This window comes from Corvus moneduloides, chromosome 4 (assembly GCF_009650955.1).
Source record: "Corvus moneduloides isolate bCorMon1 chromosome 4, bCorMon1.pri, whole genome shotgun sequence".
NCBI lineage: Eukaryota > Metazoa > Chordata > Aves > Passeriformes > Corvidae > Corvus > Corvus moneduloides.
Window position 1 is genome coordinate 39488145 of NC_045479.1, and position 21481 is coordinate 39509625.

Below are 21481 nucleotides of genomic sequence, written 5' to 3' on the forward strand. Positions count from 1 at the left end.
ATGTGAAAAGACAAAACAAGCTGGGAAAAACTCACCTTTCCTTGTGCTTCTTTTAACTGTTTTTCTGCTGCCGCTTGTTTGACATTTGCTTCTTTAACCATTTTGTGTGCTTCCTATAAAAGATGTTTAGCTAGTGTAAATGCTTCACACAAATTTACAAAAAACCCAACAACTAATGGCATACTTTTGCTTCATGAAGACTACTTGTGAATATTAAGTTGTGCAATAGTCTGAAATGAAATAGCTACATTAAAAAAAAATCCCTACAAATCTATCATTTTGATTCATCACTGGCACCTACAGTTCTCCTTGGTTCTGAGCCCAGATTCAGCAACTCCACCCACCCCCCTCCAGCAGGAACAATACCTGTCAGGAACACCAGGCTCCAGTCACGCTTTGGTGGCTGACAAGTTCCTTGACCCCCCAAGAGAAAGACTCAGCCAGTAGCAACAAAAGCAACATAGGCACAGTAGCACATTCAAAAGAACGTCTCCCTTCTTGTAGCCAGAACAACCAGTTTTAGACAACTGTAAATTTCTGCACAAAGGAAACCAGTCAAACAACTACGAAGTCTAAATTCTCGTCATCAATAAAAGAGACAAAACAACAGCATAAAAACAGTTCATCATTTAATAAACATTTCTTAAGTAGAATGGAAAAAGCACTAATAAAACAATCCAAGTAAAGAAACAAGGCTAAACCAATAAAGAAGGAAGCATAAAAGGACTGAGGGTTTTTCAAACATCCTTTTACGTCATACCTCTAAGCCTGTTGTCTGTAAAATGTATTTGTTTAGGCTCTGATCCAGCAATTTGCACCTACGATCAAATTCCTGTTCTCACATGGTACTTACTGAAGGCAACAAAAATTGAAATATCAGAGCCATCAACCAAATTACTTGGGATAGGATCCTTTTCATATCTGTAAAGCGCCTAGCACATCTGGACACTATATAAATAAAACAAAAAAGTTCATACATCTTCATACCAAAAGATCTGGCTCCCACTGGCATACAAACACAGCCGTATAATATGGGGCTGTAAAATTCTAGTAAGTAACAAGACACATGCAGGAATGGGAACATACACATTTATACAATGTGTACAAATACATTTAACATTGACCATGCAGTTTCCGCTTAGTGATGCACCTTTGAAAGCAAAGCATGTTACTGTGCTATTACAGTGTAATAATGTAATATATGCACCCAGCTGTGCAAAACAAGTCTCAGTCCTCCACTGGGATGCAACAACCTAGCAAGACCTAGCATATCCATTTATATGGCTGCTGAAATTAGTGGGATTCAAAATTAAACATGAATTCAAGGGCTGCAGATCCCAGTGCAAAAAATCAATAAACCTCACCACTATGTCTTGTTAGAGCCTCTCAGTGAAATCAAATCACAAAAGAAAACTTGGGTAACATGCCTGTAACAGTCTGGAGAATTCAAACTCAAACTGTTATTACTAATAAACTGTATTTCAAACATATTTTTAACAAATTGACACACTGTTCTAAGCAATGCAATGTCATAAATATAAAATTTCACTGATAATTTTCTTTTTATTCCTCCACAGTTAAAATACCTACCCGACATTTTCCTCCCCCCAGCATACACAAGTATTTATGCTAAAAAATACCCTTCCACTCTTCTATTTTATTTTTTTTACACAAAGGAACTGCTCAATATTTTAAGTAACCTTGCCCTACCAGGATGTAGTTTGTAATTTGATTTTGAATGTCAGTATTTTCAAATGTTTAACAGCACTTTTATACAACTTCACAGGTTTAAACACTGCTTCTAAAACATACCTAATATTGTATCCTTAAGCATATGCTGAAAGCCTATACATTATGATTTAGTAAATGTATAAATCACCCATGGATTATGAAATTTATTCTGACAGTTAAAGACACCACAATTTAGGTCCAAAGCATTCCTCTATATATTCCTAAGATAAAATGAGAACTGATCCTACTTCAAGTTACAGATTTAGCATTTTTTTTTCCGTGTAATACAATCTCACAATCTTTGCTGATACTACTGCCTTTTCCTCAAATGCAATGGTCCCACTTAAAGTTCAGGCCTCTCACTTGGTAACCAGGTTTCACCCCGGTGCATCACTCAGCACTAATGTTTCTTTTGAAGTCTGTGGGTGAAGCATGCTGCCAGACCCAAAATTCAGAAGCTGAAAGCATGGTTAAGTTATGTACTTGCTACCTCCATTCATCTGGAACTACACTGTTTTTTTATTTAGTCACCATGGCAACCCCAAATTTAGCTCTTATCTAGATAGCCTTGTTGTCAGACAGAGAAGCTGTCTCAAAATAGTTATGCCAAAAAATAAGCTGATATATTTTCCTTATTTTCTTCATTTTGTGTCTAGGCAGATTGACAAGCTCAATAAGGTATCTCGCATCTAAGTGAAAAGTCTGCTGCTTTCTGTTAAGCCTCTACTTCAACACACCCAAGTCTTCAGGACACAAATCCCTTTATATGCCTATTGCAGAAAAATTCAGCATACAATATACTGGTTCTACATAAAACATCTGGCTCAGCTTCCCTTAAGTATATCACATCGAAGACTCCAACAAACCTCAAACAGACTAGCTGTAAGTTCTTCCAATTCCTGTCCAAGTTGATCTCGCACTTTAGAAAGCCTTTCACATTCTTCATCTTTTAACTTCAGCTCCTATGGAAAATTGAAAGTTATTTATTCTGACTTAGAGTAGTAACTTGGCCTTTTAAAGCTAATACCACAAGAGAGGGGGGACAAAAAATAAAAGCAAATAATCAGAGGAGCATAAAACCTTTGCTAAACAAAGCCTTTCAAAATAGTCATCTTAACACTAAAAACAATTAAATTAATGCTATGCATATATAGCTGTTTCTTCCTGCTGTACAGAATAATACCAGCCCAATCTAATGTATATCTAAGCTAAACACGAACATTTCCAAAATACCCAGAAGTAAAAAAACCTTTTTTTTCCTGGAAGTATAAAAGGCTGTATTCAGATAAAATATAGATCAAATTAATTACTGGGGCAGACAGAACACCAGTTCATCTACCCATTCCTTAAAATATACTTAAAGTAATCCTTTTTTAAAAATAAAAAAATTAATTTAAAAAAATCAGAAAGCACTGTCTCAGGACAATCTGCAATTCTAAAATCTTAAAACATTATTTTACTGCAAATACTGTCTTCCAAATATCTCCTTACAATGTTTCCAAAATCATACTTTAATTATATCCTTGCCCTTGTTTACGCAGATATATAAATAAAATTATAACAACTTAATGAAATTCCAAATGTTAGTGTCTATACCACTAAAATTTGAGTGAAGGTCTGACCATAATCATTTTTACAGTAAGATTTTAACACAGATTTGGCAGTAGAAGGGTTACATATGCCCAATCTCATCCGTACTGAGGACAAACTGGGGTACTTTGCAGAGAAGTAGAAAAAGGCTGATAAGAAATTTGAAAGAAAGTTCTTCTCCCCTTCTGCATCCATTAAACCCTGGAATCTCTTGCAGAAAGAGAACGATGTAGACAAAGTAAAAGAAAGAGAAGTAGCCAATTCTGACCTTCGAAACTTTTTTTGGCCCTAACTCCGTTCTCATCCCCATCCATCTCTTTTTCCCCTTCCCCCCACCAAGAAAGGCATTTCATTCCTGAAATGCAAGAGCCAAGACTATCACTAGTAAGTAAGACTTCAAATACAACCTAACAATGATTTGCTCTGAAAACCTCCACAAGCCAGTAAAAAATAGCTGCCTTCAGAAAACTGTGGGAGGCCAGTCACAAGAGAGTCACAAAAAAAGGCCCGAATGGAAGCTTCCCCTGTGTTTTTGGAAGGTGGTTAGTATTTCTTCCAAAGTCTTCATGATTCAAGTAATGTTGCATACAACAAATGTGGGAAGCTGCATCTTGCCTTGTAGCATGCTGGTATTAGGTCTTGCTCTCAATTTCTGCAGTGAAATTGGCAATAGATTTTTCTATAAGGTAAAGAGTCCTGTTTGACTTCAGCTCTTAGACTGGACAAGAATTTAGGGACTCTACTAGAATCATTTCGTATCAAAGGCATTATCCTTCTTTTACCTGGCTTTAACTTTGAATGTATTCATTAATTTTTAGTCTAGTTTGTCATTTGGATTTTTTTGCTTTCCATACACAACTACTTTGAAAGGTACCACTTAAATGATGGGAATTTTTCCAAACACGGTATTTCTCAAATTCTATTCAAATCTTACTTGCTAGCTACTATTCTGCACACAGTGACCTATCTCTTTCTCAAGAAAAAAAAACACAACAAACACCAAAAAGGCAGCAGGAAAATAGCTACAGATGGAGGCATGAGAAGAAGAAAGGAATACAAAAAAACTGAACACAAAAAAAAAGGAAAAAAGAAGAGGTTAAAAAAAGAAAGGGGGAAACAAAATTTAATTATTTTGTGTTGGTTTAAAGTATTTCCCATATAAAGTATGGTTCTTAATCAGGAAATGGAAGATTCTGATGCAAAATGCTTAAAAACTCAAAAAAAAGTTGAAACTTTTCCTATAAATGCAGAGGAAATGTCAACATTTCCTTTGGCTTACTTCCCTGATTTGTAAGGGAGGCTACATACTCATCAATACACCTTAAGAGGAGGTTACATTAATATTCAGGTCAAGAGTTGTCAAACTAACCACGCAAGTAAAACTACCCCAGGTTCACCTACCACTACATACATAAAAGATTTTGCCTGCAACTGGAAAGATTAGGAGAGATTAAATTAAAATTTAGGCAGATGAGTGAAGTTTCTTAACAAAAACAAAAAGACGACACCAGGCAGTCTACTACGCATGGCTGCTTAGCTGGATTTGTCAAACACTGGGCAAGTTTCCATGACATGATTCAGGAGAAGCATAATGTAAGACGTTATTTTTGTAAAGCAAATTTAAGCTCAGGTTTTTTAGGCAAGGCAGAAATAAAGAGTGTCCAAAGCAAAAAGCTTGGCAATTATTAGAAACATTACTACTGCCTGTGTCTTAAAGGCATTACTGGAGACTTCCCAGCCATAGCCAATAAGGAACCAGAAAAGACAACTGTGTGTGCTAGACTAACCATTAATGCTGCAGTCCTTCAGTTCTGAAAAAGTAACTACATGAAGATGAGGAACTATTAAAAAACACACTTCAAACACACTTACAGAAGGCAAGAAAAAAAATTAACTTGCACGGGGAAAAATAACCCCACCTTACAGTTAAAAAGAAATCTGTATCAAAGAGTCATATTGTTGTTTATTTCTCTTTGATCTTCTCAGACTACAGGGTGAGTCTTTAAAAAGAACCAGTGAGATAAGAAATGCAAATTACTGCTTCAAAACCATTCACACTTTACATTCTAGAAAGAAAATCATCCTACATCTAGCTCAGCAATTTAACCAAGTCATAACTAGACGTGTAATACTGAGGAAAGAACATTTTCTACAGATATCACCTAAATTCTCAACTGTGGGATACTGCTGAATTCTGAAGTCACCAAAAAAGTATTTCTATTAAATGCACTCCTATTTGACTGGTCTTCACTCAGCACACAAGTTAAACAAGCTACATAAAAATCAGTCCTTTGTAACCAGATTCACAAGGCTGTTTAATGTGACAGAAGATCCAGAATATCTTTTCAAAGTTAGCAGTGTTTCACAAACTACTGAATTATCTTATGGTGTGGGTGAAGATGCTGCTATTTTGCTTTCATACAGTCTTCTTTCTGCTCGCCTGAGAAAATTTCTCTGCCTACAATACACTGCGACAGCGTAAGAGGGGTGGAAACTTTCATCAAAGACAGCTCGGAATTGCTAAAACACCTTCAGAGAACCAATATGCATCCTCAACAATCACAAGCCTGTGGCCTTACAATTGAACTACAATTTGATTTTAGAAAAGACTGAAAGCATACTCTTCAGTACAGCTCTAACACACCCTCATTTTTATTGTTAACTTTAAAGAAAATAACGCAAATTTTAAAATGCTGAATAGTACTATATAGCACTACTGGAATTCCTGGGTAGTTATTGTGAACCTGTTTATTGATTAATCCATGCAGAGTTTTAAAATATCACATTTTACGGCTGATCTGAAGACACGAGATCAAATTGTAACACTCGGTTTGTTTCCGAGATGAAAAATGTATACAGAAATTGAAGCCTTTGAAAGAAAATTTTAAATCTGAGAATCAGGCTTTCAAACTGTGTTGAAATTGACCATGCCACATTCTATACTATCACCTCTTTCACCAGCATTACTGTATTGGGGGGAAAAAAAAAATCAATTTTACTCTACTAGGAAAATATAATTAATTCACATTTTACTACAAAAAGTCAAACATGGTTTTACTTGTTACTAACAAGTATACAGACCTTACTCTAAAGACCATGGGAATCATGGAAACCAAGTGTGTTGGAACCATCATCTCTGGCAGACTGCTCTTTCCTCATCAAAGAGGGCTAAAACATCAGTTTGTTTGACAAGGAAATAACTTTGAGCCAAATCACACAAAAATTCAAGGAAAGAATTCAAGTTCGTGACTATAAACTGCTAAAGCTCAGAAACTATAGGTAAGCTATCCAAAATACATGCAGCATGCTGGTTAACTAAGATGAAAAGCAAAAGGTATACGGTATATATAGGTATATATGAAAGATATATATTTGCAAGGACTCCACTAAATTTGTACATCAAGAAATACCCTGTATCAAAATACCATCACTATTCTCTGGGAGGCTATCTACACGTGGTTGAGCTATCTTCAATAACCACAGTGAGAGAGCTCAATCCAAACACAGCAGAGAAAATACAAATGCATAGAGACGTGAGGACATAAGGTCCCAGGCATTACAATCACTAAGCCTCTTAACACCTTCTCAGTTTCCCTGATGCCGCTTTAGAAGATTAGCGAAACAAGAAGGGTTCAGATGATGTAAAGCAAACACTACCCATCTCCACCTTTAGAATATAGCCAGAAATTAAGACTTCAGTGAAAAAATAAGCAAAAAATAATCTGAATGGTCTCTAAATTTGAAAATAATCTATCATTTTAATTAAGGGAGCATTTTAAGGCAAAAGTATGTAAACTCTTATATGCCCTTTTAGTACAGAGTTGAGCACTGCTGTTAACCTCTGACCCAACCTTTCTCCCAATTTTATTACATGATTTGATGCAGCGACTGATCTAGATTGAAGTAGAAAGTATATTTTTCTCTCATCAAGAAACAAAGCTTTGAAAGACTTTTTTAACGATTTTGCCAGCAATGCCATTCATCTTAAGAAGTCTATAGGCTTAAGAAATCCAAGGCATACAAAAGCAGAAAAGTAAGAAAATAATACTTATTCTATTACTGAATAATTTATTCAGGAACCATATTGAAATGTCTAACAATTACATGGCATACATACATTATCTAATATAAAAAACCTGACAGCACATTAAGAAAAAAGTTTAACTCCAAGCAAAGACATGAAAAAAGAAATTAGTGGATCCCAAGGTTTAAAATTTCCATTTCCTTTCTAGTTCCCTTTCTCATCACAACTGCAACAAATTCAAATCAATCTTTAACATATAGTACAATAGCACACAGTTTGGGTGGGAAATTTGGAACCAATGAAAAATGCAAAATAGCAAATTTGCATTTACTTTGTTACTCTCTGCAGCCTGTAAAATTTCCAGGTTCAATGAGCTCACAAAATTCAAGTGCAAACTGAAATTCTCATTTTTCTCACTAGTAAACAGCACAGAGAATTTAAAGCCATTACGTAAAAGACAACCAGTTATACAAAGACACTACCTATTCATTACATCCCTACAGGTTTTGAACTGAGTACTCATCAACAAAAGTGAATATGCTTGGAAACAAAAGTTTAAGATTGCATGATATATGAGTATCACAGAGAGAATACAGCACTATGTGAACAGCCATGAGTTTTGGAAGAAAGATACCAGAGATGGATTAGGGATAGGAAAAAATAGTGCTCATGCAGGAAGAGGAAGAAAGTGAGTATAATGGAAGGAATAGGGTTTATTGTTGTACAGTCTGTACAGACTCCTGCAGTGACTAAGCAATTCTGAAACAGCGCAAGTTTAGAAAGACAAGCAAAGTAAGCTACCCCTCCAGTATAACACTGGTAAGAATCACATGAGGACTTGAGAATTAGCAAGAACTTTGACATCAACAGTCTCAAGTTAGTGCTGAATTGCTTTTGTTAAGACCACACAAAGAGTTTGAAAGCACATAACATGCAGTTTAGTATGTCCTAGCAGCCTTCATGCCATTTCCTTAACAGCCTTACCAAATTTCAGAGTGAAGCAGGAAACACTTCAATATTTAAGAGACAAAGTGCGATACACTGCAGTAAGATTTTTAGATCATTGCAAGCTATCAGTAGCAGATCTGAGTTGTGGTATACTGTAAAGAAGAGCTTTTCTAAAGCTTAAATGTTAATTTGTTCTTATTTTCTAGGATTCCAAGTTTAACTGCTAGGATTATATATTCACATGCAAGGTCCTCAAATGTAGCTCAGGTTAATGTTTCCTTTCAGTGGTCAAAAGCTAAGTAAACACACACATTAGCAAAGGAAGCCACTGCTCAGCAATAAAACAATCAATAGAAAAAGCAACATCCAAATCCATAGTTAAGATTCACTATGACAGTAATGACGATTGCATTCAACAAGATGAGGTAGCAAACAGAGGGCAGCAAGTTCAAACACAAGATGAGCTTAACCCTAAACAAGAATGGAATTACCTAGAAGAGAAGAAAGGGCACATATACAAACAGCACAAAACCTATTCAAAACTTAAGCACAGAGAAATGTTAAAATGATAAATAATGGCTTTGCATTTATATAGCACCATCCATCCAAACAAGACGAAGCGCTTTACAAATATTAATGAATTGAGACACAGTGTCTTCAAAGGTATCCGTATTCAATTTGAAGTGTGGTGTAACAGTACTCTAAAGAACACCAGAGACATTTTTACTGCTTCTTTCCTATGCAGTCATTCCCCTGTGAAACATCCCTGTTTCTAAAGCATTTATAAATTCCATGACACATGCTACACTTTTAAACTCTAGAGGAAAGAAGACTCGCAAGGTATATAATCAGTGTCTATAAATACTTATTCAGTAACAACAGAATGACAGAAAATTAACTCCTATTCTCAAATGTCAGAATGAAGGAAAGCCTGCATTTCAAAAAGAGAGTGTGTTTAACCACATATTGCAGCAAAAGTTTCCATGGTTAAGTAGCAGCAGCAGCACTAGGAAAAAAAACATTATCAAAGAATAATTATAAGACATCAGCACAGCACTTAGAAAATTTTACATTAAATAATTACATCATAATAAAGCTATAAGAAAAGAGTAGACTTCAAGTGCACCTTCTGGCCCATCTATCATTCTGCAATATTAGAAACACTTTGAAGAGAGAAAAAGCGGGAGGAAGGAAGACAACGAACCTTACCCTCTGAGCTTTTGCAAGTTCTTCTTTCAATCGTTCATAGCCCTTTTCTCTTACTTCCAGTACAGATGGGCTCCGTAAGTGAGATAAACTGTCTGTACTCAACCCAAAAATATCTTCATTTCCTTCAGCAACATCTGCTACTGTAGTGCCCTGCAAAAACTCTCTCTCTACGTTATTGCTCTCCTTCCTGGCATTACTGTGATTGAATGACCCACTCTGGGGTCCAGAGGTAGAACCAAGTACTGCGTCGGTAACATTGATGCTGTAAAGAAAGCAATATATTTTTTATTTATATAATACAGTAAGAGTAGTATTTTAGAAATGGCAGTAGTGATGGTGAATACATAATTATGGACACAATTTAATATTACAACATTGTAAATATTAAAATTGTATCTGTTATGAAGCAAACAGTTTATATGCAACAAACATCAACAATTTAAATAAAAAGACACATGGCATTTACCTTATACCTGATACTTCTCCACAATTCAGTTGTCTGGGAGATGAATAAACAGGTTGTGTAGGAAGGTCAGAAACATTTAATGCATTGGGTTGGATTGGTGTGGAGGACACAACAGAAGGATGTGGTCGGTAGATTACACTGGGTGAGGTAGTTTGTTCCTGAGTCCCTGACTCATTTACTCCAAGAAGATCTGGTGTAGTAGGCGAAGCAAGGTTCACTTCATGAAAGCCTTCCAAGGGGTCACTGGCCATAATAAAAGCCTCATTATATGAATCCCTAAATGAAATAATCACTTTATCAGAAAGTAAACAGGAAATAGCTGTCAGATATATTTAAATATTTGAATGAAACACACTCAAATATGTTCAGAATACTTCATGATAGAATGGAAACTCTGGACTGTTCTTGCAAAAGTCCAAACTTCAACCACCAAAAATGTTTCTTCCCACCCATTGCACTGCTGAGTCCAGAAGATCTAACAGCAGACTCTGCATCTAAATGGGATGATGAAATCAAGAACATACTCTACATCATAAAACAATGTAATTTTTAATACAATCTAGAGCTGTTTCATATCAAAACAAATGTATTTCATTCATGAAAGGGGGAGACCTGGGAATGAGTGAAGAAAAAAAAATTTGTAAGTGTAAAACTTCAACTTTTCATCTCAATGAAGCAAATAATCTAGAACAGAAATCAGTGAACCTTTAAATAAATTACAGTCCATAGTGGTTTTGGTTAAATTACTCATCTGATCTTTTAACAGTTCACTGAAATGACAGACTTAGCCAATAAGATTTCTCATTAAGTATGATGATGTATATTTAACACATCACATGATTAAGTGAACATGACAACTGTGAACAAGTACACCAAAAATACATTACAGGTAAAAAGTACTACAAATTGGCAATTTAACTGACAATCTTTCAATTTATTTTTTAATTACATATGCTTTTCATCAGATCAACAGAAAACAAGTACAACACATGATTTTTACAAGTCCTATTTTTCAGCAGTTTATCAGAGATGACCAAAATCTTTGCATAATTCAAAACTGGAAGTTGGAAGTAGTATGGAGAAATCTGTGAAGGAATTACTTAGCACTGATTATTCACTGCAAAAAAAACCAACAAACCTTTTCCATGTTATATAAATACAGAAGAGAGAAAAGGCTCAAAAAAGATACTTAATGTGGAAAAAAAAAATTGTGCATCTAAACAAAATAATGTATTGTATTTTACAGAGAAAGTTGCCTGGATCTTACACTTGAAAAGACAAGGCAAGGAGAAGATCTAGAAAGATTATGATCATAACCATGAAGAAAGGATGCCATCAACTTATATGTACCTCCAGTTCACTAGCCACTTCACAAAACACACGGGAAGACACCAAGAATGGAATCCCAAAATTACACAGGAAGCAATGTTTTAGTTAAATTAAGACTTTCTGGTCACCTTAAATTCAAAGAACACTACTCAAAACTGTTCTGCATCTCAAGGATTGCGGTGTGTATACACCAGTGCAAAATAAGTAGCTTTACCACATCAGCAGGTACATGTGGGAGAAATTCAACTATTCAGACAGCAAGAGTATGTTAATTTTTCTCTGCCTCTGCTAATTGCTCCCACCAAAAAAAAAATCACTCCCCTCTAAGAAACGGCCCGGACTCAAAGGACAAAAAGGACCTTACATGAATGAAAAGGAATATTTTTGTTTCAGATTTCTTTTATGCAGAAAATTTTATGCAGAAAATTGTTTTATTTTGAACTATCAAAACAGTTGATATTGTTTCATTTGCACAAATATGATTTACACAGAAAAACATTGTCACAGTTTTGTGCTTTGAAGCTTTCCTATTATAATAGAGATGAAAAGCTTATTTTTGAGTTTAAGTAACTTTGGCAAATATTGCTGTTTGTTTTCCCTATAATTCTTCTTAACTATTGGAAGCATTATAATTACATGCTCTACATGATGATAAAGCCTGTTGAGTAGACAAATTAAAATGAAGGAACTGACACAGCTACAGGACATTTCTCTTCAAAGTTAAATTTCAAGAATGTTTTCAGCTCTACAATGCAATTATTACATCACTGTTTTTACATTTAGTAAGCTAAAATACTGCTGTCTTTATAATTCATCACCCCAATTGAAAAACATCTGTGTCACAGATCTCAAAGTCAAGGTCACATCTACACAAACGCTTTCCCTTTCTTTGTTGCCACTGCTCTCCTCTTCTTTGAACACCAAGCCAGCCATACCCAACACCACTATACTGGCAACAACACCAGCTGTCACTTCCAATTTCCAATTCATTGGATCCCAGTCTTCACAACTAACAAAAGACACAGGCCCTGAACAAGGATGTAGAAGGGCTGCCTGGATGTCTTGCATTTTCTACAGCGTGCACGAAAGTGCACCCAAATCCACACAACCAAAGCAGAAACTCAGACCCACCTGAGAAGAAAACAGGAACACGCTTCTGTCCCATACTCCCTGCTATTGACTAGTTTCTATTTCAAGTTTGAAAGACACATTGCGAGTCACTCTTAAAACTCAAGGTCTGCCTTGATACTCAGTAGAGATATCATGGAACTTAGATCACCAGTACCGCTGACTGTCTACAGTACATGCTCCATTGGGCTAAACTTTGCTACACAAGGTTTTTTTCTCAAAAAAGTGATTTTTAAAAAAATACTACTTAACCTTCCCCAAGAATAAAAAAAGGATCCATAAAAGCTTATTTGTTGTTCTTTAATTTATTTTACTTTTTCTATATAAATCTTAGGGATATCTGTTTGGACCAAATACTTCTAAGTACATAGAGTAAGCAACAGGTAAAAAGATGCACCATTCCATATATTTGTGATAACAGACACAAATTCATCTACAATCTGAAGTGCAGAAGGCCATGCTGGCTCACACACACCCCAAAAAAAAAAAAAACCAACAATTGAAAGCCTACTTATTATCTTTCAAATGTTCAAATGCATTTCTAGCTGCCCCTCTGGACCACCACATCAATTTCCGATACCAAAATAGTATGTTTGGGGGGAAGGACAGGAGGACTCTATCCCACCTACATGGTCCCACTCGTTTGAGAAATGTTCCACCTAAGTCTTTTCTACAGCTTTTCCACCTGCCTATATCCTAACCTGTCTATATCTTGCACTATTTTTAACAGTAAGAAAAAGAAAGAGCCCAAACCAAAAAGATCATGGAATTTTATTTACAAGACTATCACTCTGCTTATCCATTAAATATCGACCTCAGCCTAAACAGTAAACAAACCTATGCATAACCTCTCAACTATCAAAGAACAACCTCTTTCTGAAACAGTAAGTAAAAAAGTTTAAAAAATTATACAAGTTATTCCTGGAAGAGCTGAAAATAAAGCCCCTCAGATATATTTTTCCCATAGCCTTTCAAATGGGCACTCATAACCAAACCATCTGTGTAAAACACTTTCCATTCACAACTTTTTTCTTTCCTAAGATTACTCCTCACTAGGCAGTGAGCAGGCAGAAGCTGGGTACACCACCCAGACAAGACAAAGAAGCCCATATTAAGTATCTCAGTTTCAAGACTCACCAACACCATTATGAAGACACATCACACATTAATAAAACCAAATACATAAGCAAAAAGGCAGGTGGTAGTAAAATTAAAAGCTCTCTTTTGGGAAAGAACTCTTCAAAGTAATGGTAACCAATAGGAGAAGGATTAAAAACACACATTAAATGTCAGTGTCATTAAAGATTAGAGGCTTCCTTAAGGCTTGCAGGAAGGATTCATACTACTGGCTAAGGCAGCGATGAAGAGCCTTGCTGTGAAGGAACATGAAGCAAATGGTAAGCAGAGGAGAGCTTTACTAGGAGCCAAGCTGACTGTGTGCAAAAAGCACACACTGTTGACACAGCACTCCCGAGTAGTAGTTCTGCTACTGTGAACAAAAGCTGATATTCTGGCATTTCGGGCCAGCACACAAATAAAATAATTAATTTTCTAAATACCTTTTCTCCTACATTAATATAAGGTGAAAGTGTGGAATCACATTAGTGCCTCCCAAATATGTGATTATTTTTGTCTTAGTTGATAGTATGCAATTAGGATCACATAAAAAATGTTAAGTACTGTAATAAATCAGAATGAAACAACAAAATTAATTCATTTCCTTATGCTTTCATCTGGGAAAAAATGCAAATTTGGTGGGAGCTGACAAAATGTCACTTTTTATTACCTCTTCGCTGCCACACTTGCACTGCTGACTAACCACAACTTCACAAGGAAACTATGCTCAAATCTGTTATTTTCTCTAATAGTTAAACTGATTTCTTTGTAGTACATTTTAGTTTACAACAGTCAGTTAAACACTTCCTATAGCTTCTAACAAATGGAGAACCACAAACATTTTTTACAGCAGTCAAATCAAAATGCTTAACCTAATTTTTCTGTTATAACTCTAAGGGGGGTTTAGCTACTTGTCTGATTCAAAGCACTCAATACTAAAAAGCTCCCTGAAATGCAATTTATTGTGGTTTGTTTCCTTTTGGAAAAAAAAAAAAAACCACATTGTTGAAAACCGCCTACTATGAACTCTGGAGTTTGTCTTTCACAGATTGCTTTTGAATACCAGACACTTGGAAGAGAACAACTCTGAACAATCTCCTAACTGCTATAGTCCATTTAAAAGCAAAGCCAACACCAAACATTTCACACATCAGTAATCTCATTTTTAGTTTTAATAGTAAAGAATACCATCACTACAGAATGGCTACCTGTTCAAGTAAGAAGGAAAGAAAAAAATCCCCTAAGGAAGAAAGTTAACATCTCTAAATATTTTTATCAACAGCAAATTCTAGTTAGCATTTCTCAAAAGAACTGCCTATTAGCCACTGTGGTTTAACCTCCATGCAGCAAGCCTTTTAATATGTAACTGAGTCTCAAAGACTTCATTTATTCAACTCCGTCTGCCTCAGTTGATTTGGGAGGGCTCCAGAAAGTGGAATTTTTTGCAGCAGTTCCTCAAAAGGACTGGCACTAGCCCACCACTGGGCCTGCATTCTTCTCAGTCAGTTTAGGAAAAAAAAAATTAAATATGTAGCATTATAGAGCCTGGAATGTAATATGTTTTTAACTCTAAAGAACTTAGTAGGAAATTAAGAAAAATGGACTAATGAACACTTTTTAAAGAAGCAGTTCAATTAAGTAGAGCTACTTCAAACCTATCAGATGCAAATAAGCAGGTTAAAGTTTAAATTGTTGTAAGGCATATACGGGCATTAATTTCAAGTTAAAAACTAATTCGATTACATCTATCCAGTATCAGATATTCATGAGATGCAGGCACAGGACAAAGTTTGGTAGATTCTCTTCCTAAACTGTTTTACATTTAAGCTTAGCCAGAGATTTCAAGCAAGTTTAAACACTATTATCAATGCCAGTTGATTGCAAGAACACAATTCAAGATTTGGCACAGGAATTCCTTTAATGTTTGCAAAAAATAATTCCGACTCCTAAAATTTTGCAATTGTGATAGGAGTTTCTGCTTCAAGAACCCAAAACAAAACTTTTTTTGGGTTTTTTTGAGCCAGCAAGATATGAGAGAAAAAGAAAGCACTGAACTACTCCAGTCTTAACATATTCTACTTTTATTTACAAGTGACCTCACACCATGTATTTACCAACAGGTGACAAATTAGGTAAGATGGTAAATGGAAGGTAAACTGTAAGCTCGGCAAGCCTACAGAATTTAACAGCTAGCAGAAACACACTTGGTTTAATGTGAGAATATTTTTCTACTGCATTCCCTCTAGTGTTGTCATATAATACTACGATGTGGGTTTTCTGTTTTTATTCTCACTTTATGCACTGAAAACACTATTTGCACTGTTTTAAAAGAAACACAGTTTACTTGATAGCAAGATTTTGTGAAGTTAAAAGGATTTTTGTTTTGATGAACTGATGATTAAAAAAATATCTTTTAAAAACTTAATTATAGGTGTATCTTCAATTAGAAAAACATAGGTACAGACAGTAAGTGTCTCTCTTACAGAAACAAGCAGCACAGGAGATTCCATGACCTATATTTATGAAGTGCTTGTGAAACTTATAAATAAACATGGTTTAGACTCTGGTAGATAGTACACCTCTTACTAGAGAGAAAAGTCAGTGCTTTGCAAATGCAAAGAATACCGCAAACTTTCACTGTAAACAAACATTCAAAGAATGCTGTTCTGTTCACAAAGACTCTCAAACCAAGTTAATAAAACTGAAAATATGATTCTCTTTGCAGATGCTGTTCTTTTTAAAGCAGAGCATTGTTCTGCCTTATCTAGGAAACAACTTCACAAGCCCATCTCAGGTTTAAACCTGATCACAATGACTGTAGTGTTATTCTTGCCAAGACTTGGACCTAAAGACCCTCTTGTTTCCAGTTACCATTGAAAATATTCAGTAATTTAAAATTCAGTAAAATTACGATGAATTTCCTGACATCATATTTGCAAATGCATTTAAAGAAATATTTTCTTAATTTATTAAAAAATGGTTAGTACATTAGTAAGTGTTAATAAAGTCTCTAATACAAGTCTTGACAGTCAGGTGACAGGAAGACAATATTTCACATGCCATATTAAAAAGGGTCTTAAAAATAAAAATCCAAAGTACACGTCTCTTTTCTGAGAAAATCCATAAACCTAAGTGGAAGAGTGAGTGACCAGCTCATTTGGTATTTCACATGAATTTTTAAACCAAGTCAATAAAAGCTATGAAGACAGCTGCAGTCTACAATCAAAATGCTTCTTGTGACTGTTCTTTCTCCTACAGAAAAAAAATCCCCTTTTAAATATAGCATAACAAGATGGATATTCCAGTTGCAGCTGTGAGGTGCACTCCCATTTGTTATTTATTAAAAGCATAATGAGAGGTAAATTATTCATCCTTCTTTGCTCACTAGGTAACATTAACCAAGCACAACAGATGAATGACTGCCAAGACACAAATACAGAACGCCAAACTTTAACCCTTCCAAAAACTCATTAAACAGATCTATAAAAGAAACAACAATAAAAATACTAAAGCAACAAGATTTCAGGTTTTGCCCTATAGTGAGGAATACAAATATTCGAACAGATGGTAGCTGCCAATACATACTTCTAGTCTGAATAACCTTACATCTGCTTCAAAAGAGAAGCTGATAATTTCACAGTTACAGCAAGTCTGTAGAAGATTAATTATTTTATCTATCTAGATAACTGTTTCTGAGACTTCCTAAGAACATGCCTTAAAATGAACACAGCAGACAAACCAAGCAATACAAAACTTAGTACAGTATCTGCAAACAAAACAGACAATACTTTCAAACTCATAAAAGCACTGTAGCTTTTTGGCACCAAGACAAACTCTGGGGGTATCATTAAGGCTTTGGTCACTCTGTGTTCTCTTACTTCCAGATCCCTGAGACTCTCGGGGAATTAGTGGAGCATCAGCACTCTAGCAGCACAAATTTCTGCATAGCCCATCGCTTGAAATCAACTTGTAACCAGAATTTACTTTCTGAGCCTTACTCTCCAACATAACTACATCAGAAATCAAAGCTAACTCAAATCTGCTACGCAACTAGTACAGCTTACACCACCACTTACCGGCGACTAGGTATGACCCTCAATACTGCTCAACAGACCATATGGCAACCAGAAACGCTACAGGCGAGCGCAGCCCCACAGTCCCACAGCGCAGAACGCCCCTCCGGTCCCTGCTGACGCTGCTCTGGCATCCCTCAAGGGGGGTGAAATCTGCGAACCCCACGAGGGGCCCTGCCCGGCCCTCCCCCCCCTTCTTTCTCTGCCCCTTTCGGCGCTCTCCCCTGATCCGCACCTGCCGCCCCGCCGGCCGAAAGCTCTGTGAGCGGAGGCGAAGCGTTCAGCACTAGCTCAGCTTCTTCTCGCATCCCTCCTCTCCTCGTCTCGGTCACTGCTGCCCGGCCGCCCTTCCCCTCGGGCCCCGCACAAGCACTACATGGGGAGCACGGCAGCTGCTCCGACCCGCCGGCGCCCGGGGTGCGATGGCTCTTTGTCCGCCGCTGCTGCCTCCCTCGGGCAGGTGCTCCCGGCACTTCCCGGCGTGATCCCTGAGAACTACTTTTGCCCAGTTTTGCCTTCGACTGCGGCTGGACTCGGGGACAGGCGCATCCCTGCCGCCGACTGCCCCTTCCGTGCCCACGCAAGCCCCGACGGATCCGGGGACCCCCTCCCGCCGCAGACGGGGACAGCAGCACGGCCCGGACCGTCGCCTGTCCCCACGGTCTTCCAGGCAGGGACCCACAGCCGCCACAGCCAGCCCGCGCCTGGTCACGGCGCCCCGGCTAGGGGCAGCGCTCCCCGGTGGCGCCGGCTCCGCCCGCCTGGGCACAGGCTCCCGGAGACGCGTCGGCGGGCAGGTGCAGCAGCACTGGAGGGGAGCCACGGCCCAGGCAGCCACCCCACGTTCCCGCCGGCGGAGCCGGAGCCGGAGCCGGGGCCGGGGCCGGGGCCGGGGCCGGGGCCGGGGCCGGAGCCGGAGCCGGAGCCGGAGCCAGGGCCGCGCAGCCCCCGCCTCACGTACCTGCCGAGCCTCGAGAGAGGAGCGGCCACCGCCGACGCCGCGTCCCCTCAGCCGACCTGCGGGGCCGGGCCGCGCATGCGCGGCGCAGCGCAGCGCCCGCAGCGGGGCGGGGGGGCAGGTGTGCGCGGCCCCGCTGGCGCCCCCTAGGGGCCGGGGGTGACCTCCGTGAGGGGAGTGGGCGGGACGGAGGGAACGGCCCGGGCCCGCGGGGGCCTGCGCTCGTCGCAGAGGGTGAAAGCGGGGAAACATTGCTTCTGGTCAAGGGCAGGCGAGGACAGGGCTGTTAAACTGAGTGTTTTGTTGCCGTGAAAAACACAAGGAAGTTAATAATTCTGTGTTTAACGATATGCAGTAACAAAGGCACCGGATTGCACAATTGAAAATGAGAAAATGAAAGATATGCCAGATGATTATCCAGCAATTTTCATTCATGGGGCATGCACTGCTCCAAATTGTGAACCTCCCTAATGTATATCATAATCAAAGACTGAACTCTACACACTAGATTTCTAAAACGAGGCCATGTATAGAGCTATAAAAGGACTCACTTGCTAAGAAGAGGTGTTTTTCCAGCCCCAGTAGTTTGATAAAGAGTGATTACTACTATGTCTCATCTGGGCTTGCCCTAAGGCATCCCCACTGCCACCCTGACACAAGTACGGTACTTAATGCACTTGAAGTCCTGGTCTGTACTGTTCTGTGAGTCCTATGTCTTTAAAGGCAATAGGCAAAGTGTTATAAAGCTGCTATAAATAAGACTCCATTTCACCGCTGGTCTGATTACAGTGCCAAAGAATATGCTTCAAATGACAGCAGTATTGGCTGGACCATGTACTTTCCTTGCTGTTACTGCAGCTGAACTGAGCCGTGTGCTGCACGGTGAGAAACATGAGCAAAAAACTAAGGTAAACAAGACCTTGTCCCATTCATCAGTTAAGGAATCTAGGCCGCATTCCAGTCAATAATTGAAACTTTAATTATCCTGACAGCTTTCCACTGAATGTGAAAGAATCCTGTTTGGCCAGTCCTGCAGGACGTAGCCACAGACAAATAATGTTCTTTGTGGCACATTCCCCATGGCATCCACCAAGCGAGAAGTTAATTGAGAGCAAAATAATATGACAAAGACGATGTCAGAAGGCAAATGTATCAATGCCGTTCGTCATAAAGTAAATACAGTACCTATAAATACTAATATCTTCTAAATTACTTTCCAGTATGTAAATCTACGCTGACTACAATGGGGTTTAGGCAGAAAAAATGGCTACAGAACATCATCATCAATAGCTTTTCTGGAAGCAATCTGAAAACCAGGAAACCAAAGTGCAAAAAATGGAATATTCAAACAGCAGTATAACTTGAAATTGGTTGTAAAAAACCCAAAAGAGCAGAGATGTTCAGTTCAAGGAGCTCAAACTTTAAATTATTTAATTTGCTAATATTGACATGAAATAGAATCCAGATAGTGCTATCAGAATACAGGTTTGACAAATTAGAAGATGCATCAGAAAGTTTATTAAAAACAGGGTTGCAAAAGAGACATGACAAGTGGAATCAGAAGTTGAAAACAGCCTATTGAGACATAGTAAACCAACAAGAGTCTATAATTAGGATCTGTAATCCTATAGTTCTTAATCCTGTACAATGACTGTGCTTGGCATGACAATCTGCTGTCTTAACCAGATTAGACATCTTGCATTTCAAGAAATAAAAGCAATACAGTTCCAAAGACATTGGACTGTGCTAAAATTAATCACCAACAGATTTATTTTGTCAAAGTACTCCTGTATTTTGCTGTGTGTAATACTTTAAAGAGTCAGGCAGCAACAAACCACAGAAAGCATCATTTACATGGTTAAAATTAAAAGCTAAAATAAATTGAATCAATAAATTGAATTGAATCTAGAGTAATAAATAAGAGAAAGGAACATTTTGCGAGGGGCAGGGGGAGAAGAAAAATATATTTGCTCCTTTAAAAGGCCTTTGCTCCTTCCTGAGCTGCACATCAGTGTAAGGGCAGAGCTACTCCTCCAGGCATCATGAACTGAGAGCCAAGGTCACCAATGAGGGCACAGTCAAGAGCAGGGCCTGGTGGCAATAGCAACCAGCTTTGTCATATATCAGTGACCATCACTCAAGGTGAGATGTCAAATCAAGTCCAGGATCCATTCAGGGAGTCTTGTCAGGAAGAGCAAGAGGCAGTACTGGAGACATACATGTATGACCTATGTGCAGACCTACACCTGTAATGTAGGTCTGAGGCTCATGCGAGGAAGGATCGTCCAACACAGACTCACACAAGACAAAGTAGTTTGTCTGTTTGCTCTGAGCTCCCTAGTGTGGTTAAATGGCCCAGATCAGAAATTCCCGTTCTCCAGCTAGATGGAACACTGAATAGTACCTTTGGCACAGACCTGGCTGGAGCAATCTGTATACTAAAAACTGAGTCTCACTTGCATAGCTTCTCTCCAGTCATACTGATGCAAGGTGTGATAAAAATCATTGCAAACAGTACCTGCACTGCACAGAGCCCCCCTGAGCTGCAGCTCTGTCTGTCAATGTCTTCTGTCACATTTGAACCATCTGTCTGAGAGATTGTATCTTCAAATGTGGTTGGTTGCTTTCCTAATAGTTCACTCAACCTAAGAAACCTGTTTCAGGGAGGAGAAAACAGAAGAGACAAGGCTGTTTCACAGAAGGTAGTACTAGGCCATGGCAGGCCTCTCTGTTGAAGGCAAGAATGGCTGCTGGACTTTTAAAAAATCAAGTGCATAATTTTTCTTTGATCTGAATTTAGTTAAAGTTTCTCATTTCTACACAGAAGCATGAATGCCAGCTAATGTAATTTTCCCCGCTACAGGTTGGGAGGAATAAAAGAATGAGATGGTTGTTTTCTTTGAAGAAGA

General features: G+C 38.2%; 1 protein-coding gene across 4 annotated transcripts in view; it reads right to left on the reverse strand.

The window, feature by feature from the left end:
• Nucleotides 1-18658, reverse strand: part of RAB3IP (RAB3A interacting protein) — a 33126-nt gene extending 14468 nt beyond the window's left edge. For 2 of the 4 annotated variants that reach the window (XM_032106337.1, XM_032106340.1), the window contains exons 1-5: nt 18576-18658; nt 9969-10244; nt 9503-9764; nt 2598-2693; nt 36-113 (exon numbers count right to left, since the gene is read on the reverse strand). In XM_032106337.1, the coding sequence (XP_031962228.1) occupies nt 36-113; nt 2598-2693; nt 9503-9764; nt 9969-10219 (687 nt within the window). In that variant the 5' untranslated portion in view covers nt 10220-10244; nt 18576-18658. Of the gene's footprint in view, nt 1-35; nt 114-2597; nt 2694-9502; nt 9765-9968; nt 10245-17849; nt 18053-18575 lie in introns of those variants that run through there. The other 2 variants (XM_032106338.1, XM_032106339.1) reach the window with 2 other exon arrangements.
• Nucleotides 18659-21481: the final 2823 nt, after the last annotated feature.